The 6,894-nt window shown below is 38.9% G+C and overlaps 1 protein-coding gene across 1 annotated transcript; it reads left to right on the top strand.

Moving 5' to 3' along the window:
* Positions 1 to 3,430: 3,430 nt before the first annotated feature.
* Positions 3,431 to 6,894, top strand: LOC115741027 (uncharacterized vacuolar membrane protein YML018C-like). Its single transcript, XM_030674724.2, has 8 exons — positions 3,431 to 3,595; positions 4,456 to 4,857; positions 5,115 to 5,332; positions 5,638 to 5,702; positions 5,802 to 5,903; positions 6,074 to 6,191; positions 6,275 to 6,410; positions 6,746 to 6,894. The coding sequence occupies exons 1-8, from the start codon at positions 3,515 to 3,517 to the stop codon at positions 6,827 to 6,829; spliced, it is 1,206 nt and encodes a 401-aa protein (XP_030530584.2). The 5' UTR covers positions 3,431 to 3,514; the 3' UTR covers positions 6,830 to 6,894.

Here is a 6,894-nt window from a genome sequence, read left to right as displayed (position 1 = left end):
AACGAAGTAGAATCACTTATGAAGTAGAAATTCTACTTCATAATTGTTGTCATGCGTGTCTAAATCTAGTGGACTCGCACATATAATATGGCAATGTACGATGTGTCTCGAAATCGATCTTGAAATTGACCGGTATTCCCTATTATATAGCAGGCAGCAAAAGATTGCTACAATTCGATAATACTTGCTAGTATTTGGCTTTAGGGTTTGTGTCTTAATAGCAGCTACTACAAAATAATTGGATTCAATGGACCTAACAAAGTCATCTCCTTCTTCTCCCATGTACTTTGTTCGGCTGATGCTGAGGTACCCAAGGTGGGTTGGCCAGTACTCGATCCAATCTGAGGTATTAATCGTAGATCCAATCTGCCTTCACACACATGCTCCGACAAGACAACTTTAGAAAGAAAGACATTGGGGAAAATGATTTCAGTACAAAGGTCAAAGTTTAGCCGCGTTCTTTACGTTTAGGACTCTTATTCAAACACTTGATTATTGAGCAAACTCCTGGAATTAGTTTTCCTACACTTGTACTTTCGCCAAGACGCAGAGAAATATGCGTGCATCTATCTAATTCTCCAGGTCTGCTTAGGGAAATTTTTTTTCTTTTTCTATGGTTTAGCATGTGGGATTGGTATGATTACACTGATCTATAATGTCGAGCACACCGCATCAATTATACGAACATCGCTTTCTGTAAATAAAAAAAAAAAATCAAAGGATTAATATAATGAAAAAATCTCAAATTGGTACATATGTGATAAATTTATTTAAAATTAAATTTTTGACCACCAAAAATCCTAAATTGATACACCTATAAAAAATTGCCCTCCTTGAGTTTCTGTTGAATTGATTTAAAATAATGAAAAATCCCAAACTGGTACACCTATAATGGTATACCCGTGACAAATGAAGGGTAAAAATATCAAATTGTACCCGTCAACCGTCACGTCTCATTCAATTCAGTAATTTGACTGTAAAATTCAATACAAACTAACCAAGGGCAAATTTAGCACATATGTACTAGTTTGAGATTTTTTATGGTAAAAAATTTAGTTTTGGAGTAAATTTGTTATAACAGTTTAAGGTTTTTCGTGATATTAATCGAAAACAAAAGAAGTGAATGTATTCCTTTAAAGACAAAAAGGGTCTTGTGATTATCAATTTCATTTTGTCTTTTGTGTTATTTTCACTTGGTTTAATAATTATTACTCATCCTTTCCGCCGGAATTCGTGACGAAAATCAGATAGCAGATTGCTTGCCATTATACACAGGGACAGAAATACATAGATTGGCACCTCGATGACGGCGAAAGAAACTGATTGGGGCGAATTATGATGATGGGCATCCCTCGGCTTTCAAGATTAGGTCAATGTGAAGGGGAGAAAATGGTGCGGAAAAGGATACCCTAAACAAAGATAAACAAAAGGACGATCGGACGAAAAACAGGTTAGTGGTAGATTACTATATTTTGCCGATTGCCCTTTTGAAGATGCAGTGTGAAAGAGAAGATGTACGACTCAGTGTTGACTGCTGACGGAGGCAATGACATAGGAGGGGCTACTGAATCAGTTCACAACTGTTTTTGTTGACTCCGGGGTTGGGATGTCTGAGCCGAAAAAGACAAGAAATTCTTTGAGGCTCTCCCGTAGGAACAAGGGAAGTCCTTGTAATTCTGTAAAGATGTTAAGATTCTTGTTGGGGGGTCTCATTGCTGGTCCACTCAGCAGGTGGAGCTTCCTCCACTTGCTGTTCTGTTGGTTCTTTTCCCCCGCCTCCCTCTCTTTTCCCCTCCAGTGAAAAAGAGAAGAAGAACTATGTAGTCTATGGCCGTCATGAAATTAGACGATATCTTGCTAGTTGGAGTGAAAATAGAATGAATGTCCAGTTACTGGTGGGACTCTTATGTTTACAATTCTTTTGGGGGAATTGACCACCTGAAAACAAGTCTGGATCGGGCACCAAAACCGGACCCCCTTTAGCTTCGCTTGCGTGGTTCGTGGACGGACTCAGCTCATATTTGATCCAACGAGGGTGAGGAGGGATCAACATGGACAAATGGGTCGGACAAGGTGGAGAGAGAAGAAACCTGTCGGTGAGGGATGTGGGTTAAGACTTACGTGAACATTACTTTTTAAAGATAGAGAGGTTTTTATCGTCCTAAAATCTCACAACGAACGAGAGGCTTTGATATGTGTTATATATAAGTTGACACATGCCTCAAATGGTCATCATCTTGTGTGATTACATCAAGAGTACTCAATTTAAAATTTGACTTATGCGAATCGAGTTGGTTCGTTACGGTAAGAAACGTGTGCCTTTTAGCAAATTTGTCATTTAAAGAGGATCTGATATACAAAACTTCATTAAAGCGTATCTGATACACTAACTTGCTGAGCTAAATAACTTTCTCTGCTGTGACATTTCATTTAGGGAGAAACTTTTTTCTGTAAGGACTCCAAGAAGTCAAAGGCAAAATGAATTGAAATTTCTCCATTCGTTTACACCTCTAGTGAGCCAAAAGAAGAAAAAGTCTTGGCAGTAATTATATTTGATTCAAACCACGGGCCGATCGTCAGGAAGGATGTCATTCCTTTAGTAAGCTTGGCAGTTCTGCATCGACCATACCATGTTCACAATGCTTTAAGTTAAATTTTTATTTTTTTATTTTTTTAATGAGCTTTTAATGTAATGAAATTGGGTAAAATCGTAATCACCAAGTAAAAGAAGAGGGACTTTTGAACAAATGTAAAGAATAAAAAGAGAATTGCAGCAACTAATTAAATGATTTAACTAAACATATGCATTTCGCAACTTGTTGTCATTTTCATTTGAAGTAAAAATGGTGACGACGAGCGGGATAAGAAGTACTTTATTGGCATTTAAACACAACTTATATCTCCTAAGGATCAAATAACCATGCACGAGCTTTGACAATTGCTTCACTGATCGAAAAATCGAAGTATTCGAGCTTCATCAAAGCAAACTCTTGATGCCGAGATTCGTTAATAAGCACTTAATCATAGCAAGATCTCAAGAGGGAATGTAAAGGGGAGAATATACTAACCTCGCGTTAATTAAGCTGTAAAATCTAGCCACAAGATCACGGTCATTTTTATCAATCGGCGGGCCAAATTATTTAGTCTTACAGGCTAGACATGAGGCAGGTAGAGTTTGGGACACGCGGTGTGGGCCCGAGTGGGAGACGCTGTGGCAACTCGTAGGGAGGAGAAGAAGACGTGGTTGACTCAGTCGGTGTGGAAGTAGACAACTGAAACTATCCAATTATTTTTAATGTCGGCGGTTCATGCATGGGGTTCTAAGTTTTTCTTCTATAAGTACCCCATCACATGCAACTTCAGCAATATCTCTCCTCCACCGTCACCCTCTCAATTCACCACCACTTCAATCTCTCTCTCTCTCTCTCTCTTAAACGTTTCATTCTTTTTTGGCAAATTCTGCCTTCTCTGCTCTTCTTTGCTTGTAAACTCAAATCTGTAAAAAATTGGCACAATGAGCTGGAGATATAAAGGCGGGTTGATTCTAATTATAACTGTTGTGATCATGTGGGTCACTTCTGCAGAAGTCACTCAGGTTAGTCTCTCCCTATATCTGTTTGTGCAAAAATTCATTCTTGCATTCCTTTGGGCGAAGAGAAGAAGAAGAAGAAGAAGAAGATATGGCTTCGATCTTTCTTTGGTTATTGGCGAGCTTTCTTTTCCTGGGTGCAGCTGAACTTTTTGAGGATGTTTTTGTGTCACACGCAATCCTCCGATTAAAGGATGTGAATCTGTGGGTCGAGTGGGGTTACACAGAAGCACCACTAAGAATATTAAAATCAGCAAAACATGCTCAACCTTTATGAAAAGGTGGACAGATTTGATGATTTGGTCAAGAATAAAAAATGCATCTTGATCTTGCAAATATGTTAATCCAGGGGCTTTACCAAATGGTTTAGAAGTTCTGGGAGATGAGGAAAGTTGATCAGATAATCTTCGGTCTTTCCATATGGGAGTAAATACACCTTTGTATGGTGGATTGTCATTTTATATTAAGCTACACCTTTGTATGATGGATTGTCATTTTATATTAAGCTAACTAACATTGCTAAGCATCCCTAAACATGAGGATATACATCTCAATGTAGCCAACTCAGCATGCATGGTTCGTTATACTCGTACATGGTTCATCTGGTGCTTTCTATCTAACCAATGAGTTGTTAATCGGAGCCTAAATAAGTGACACACCATGATGTTGTTCTGAGAGTTTTCATTGGTGATCCTAGTTATTTACATTGTTTAATTGGTGAACCGTATCTTGCTTCAACTGCTGATCCCATTAGGCAGTAATTTAATTAGCTTTCCCCTGATGAGAAACATTAATGAATCCGAAGAACATCAGTTCCTCTGTCGCGATAACTATTACCAGCGTTAACATATCAACTTGTGTAGCAGGGTGTTTTCAAGGACTATAAGCAGCCATTCGCAGTGACCTATCTCGGGACTTCACTCTTGGCATTCTATCTTCCCATAGCATTCTTCAAGGACTGGTTACTGAAGTCCCTAAAGTCCCGCACTAGTGAAAGTGGCGATAGTGCGGAGACAGTAGATGCAATCTGCGCAGCTCCAGATTCTCCTGGCAAAAATAATGGGAAGCAGAGTAATATGGAAATGGAAAATCAAGGAAATTTGACTGTGGTGGATTCAACGGGCAAAGAACTTCATTTACTCGAAGAAGGAAAGGCCTTTGTTTTAGAAGCAGAAGATGGTGACATTGCCAAGCAAGAGGAGAAGATGAACAGCAAGCAAATTCTCAAAGTCGCCTGCACCCTTGCGCCTATTTGGTTTGTGTCTGAGGTGAGAGACAATTTTGTCCTTATGGTTGACATTCTTTACCGTGACTTTACTTTTAAGCGTCTGATCTCTCATTTTCTGATACAAGGCATGGGATTTTCACCGTTGATTCCAGTGTCTGGTCTTACTATGTTCTTTCTGTGATCTGCATCATCTACAAACCACGACTGTCTTAATGAGTAATTATGTTGGATATCAAGAGGAAATTGCATTTTCTTTAAATATAGCGCAGTATTGAAGGGTGTTATTATTGTTTGCAGTATTTCATGAATGCTGCACTCGCACGAACAAGCGTTGCCAGCACTACGATTTTGTTCTCGACATCGGGACTTTTCACCCTTCTGATTGGTGCATTTCTAGGACAGGAATCCATATGTGTAGTAAAAGTAATCTCGGTCGTTATCAGTATAGCCGGAGTCGCCATGACTACACTAGGGAAGACTTCAAGTACCGATCAATCACAAACCAACACAACTGTGTATGTAGCCTTTGTTTACCAAATTCAATTTGACTGCATAATTTTGTTTTCATTCTTCTCATTTCCTGTTAGAGATCGAACATTCTCGCGAGATAGTTCTTCTGGAACTCAAACCAAGTTGTTGAAGCAACAAATTAAATTTGTATAGTCCTTGCCTATTATCATCTGAGCATCTAGTTCTTTCCCGGGTTCCGCTTTTGTTATATTCTTAGTTCATACATTGATAGGCGTACTGATTGAAATTACTGACCAGCAACTAATGAAGTCATCCATCTTTTGTGTTCAATCTGTTCTTTCCACAACAGAACCTACTCTCTTCTAGGAAATCTTTTCGCGATTCTCTCAGCTGCAACTGATGGACTATTTGCTGGTACAGCATTCTCTTTTTCCTTCCAAATAAATTTTCTATTTCAGTTGAAACTTTCAACAGAGATGTAGCAGCTACCAATAATCACGTGAAAAATGTCAGTGCTTCTGAAGAAGTACGCTGGAGAAGAAGGAAAAAGGGTGGACATGCAAAAGTTATTCGGTTGTATCGGACTATTCTCGCTTCTTGCACTTTGGTGGTTTGGTAAGATCAATCCCCCTAATTTCAACTTCCTCATGAGCATAAGTTTTTTTCGCATGATGTTGTGCTGATGCATTTAATGATGTTCAAAATCTCGTAGTGGATAAAACCGAGTACTTTCTGCTCTTCGACAATGGTGTCTTAACTAATTTTTTGTGCTTGGATTTTTTCAGTTTGGCCTCTCATTGCTTTAGACATAGAGCCGAAATTTGCCTTTCCTCAGTCTGTGGCCGTGGGTGGAGTTGTTCTCGCCAACTGCTTCGTCGGAAGTTTCCTCTCTGATTATTTCTGGTTAGTTTAGAGGCTGAACCTTGATGAATGATAGATTTCTACCTTCTTGAATCTGATTAACAACACTTGTAAATTATGAATAGGGCGCTTGGTGTTGTCTGGACCACTCCTCTCGTGGCGTCGCTAGGCGCCTCCCTCACGATACCCTTTGCCATGTTGGAAGACATCCTAATACACGGCCGGCGGTTTTCGCTGATTTACATTCTTGGCTCGGTCCAGGTACATGACAGAAAATCACAGGCTCTACAAGCTTCGAGCATTGTCGTTTATTCTAAGCGTGATGAGAAAAATCAATACTATGTATGTTTCAGAAAATCCTTTCAAGTGAAAAAACTTCATTTGAAGAATAAAATTATAACTCGGGCATTGCACGTGTATTGAACGAGCGTTGCACGGGTAGATCAATCACTAATTGAAAAATGTAAACAGGAAAAATCATAAGAAATACATTAAGGGGTTCTCGATGTGATTTGATTAAACAGAAGTAACACTATAGTACTTGATTATGAACATTCATTTGAAGAGAGTTTACAGTAGATGTTTCTTACTTGCAGGTATTCCTGGGATTCGTATTGGTTAACTCTTCAGATTGGTTCTCACCAAAATTGGCATTGCAATTTTTCCATTCATTGAAATAATTCTGTACATGTGTACATCTGAGATACTCCGGATCGAGAATAGATACAGATGAATCCATTGCTTA

Source organism: Rhodamnia argentea, chromosome 4, assembly GCF_020921035.1.
Source record: "Rhodamnia argentea isolate NSW1041297 chromosome 4, ASM2092103v1, whole genome shotgun sequence".
Classification (NCBI taxonomy): domain Eukaryota; kingdom Viridiplantae; phylum Streptophyta; class Magnoliopsida; order Myrtales; family Myrtaceae; genus Rhodamnia; species Rhodamnia argentea.
Note: the sequence above shows the minus strand (reverse complement) of the source record. Positions and strands in the feature narration are given on the sequence as shown.

Bases quoted from the DNA above. Each gene is read 5' to 3' on its own strand.
- LOC115741027 (XM_030674724.2), top strand. From the start codon at position 3,515: ATGAGCTGGAGATATAAAGGCGGGTTGATTCTAATTATAACTGTTGTG. The intron at 5,703-5,801 runs GTACAGCATTCT...GAAAAATGTCAG, and splicing joins AACTGATGGACTATTTGCTG to TGCTTCTGAAGAAGTACGCT. The intron at 6,192-6,274 runs GTTAGTTTAGAG...AATTATGAATAG, and splicing joins TTCCTCTCTGATTATTTCTG to GGCGCTTGGTGTTGTCTGGA.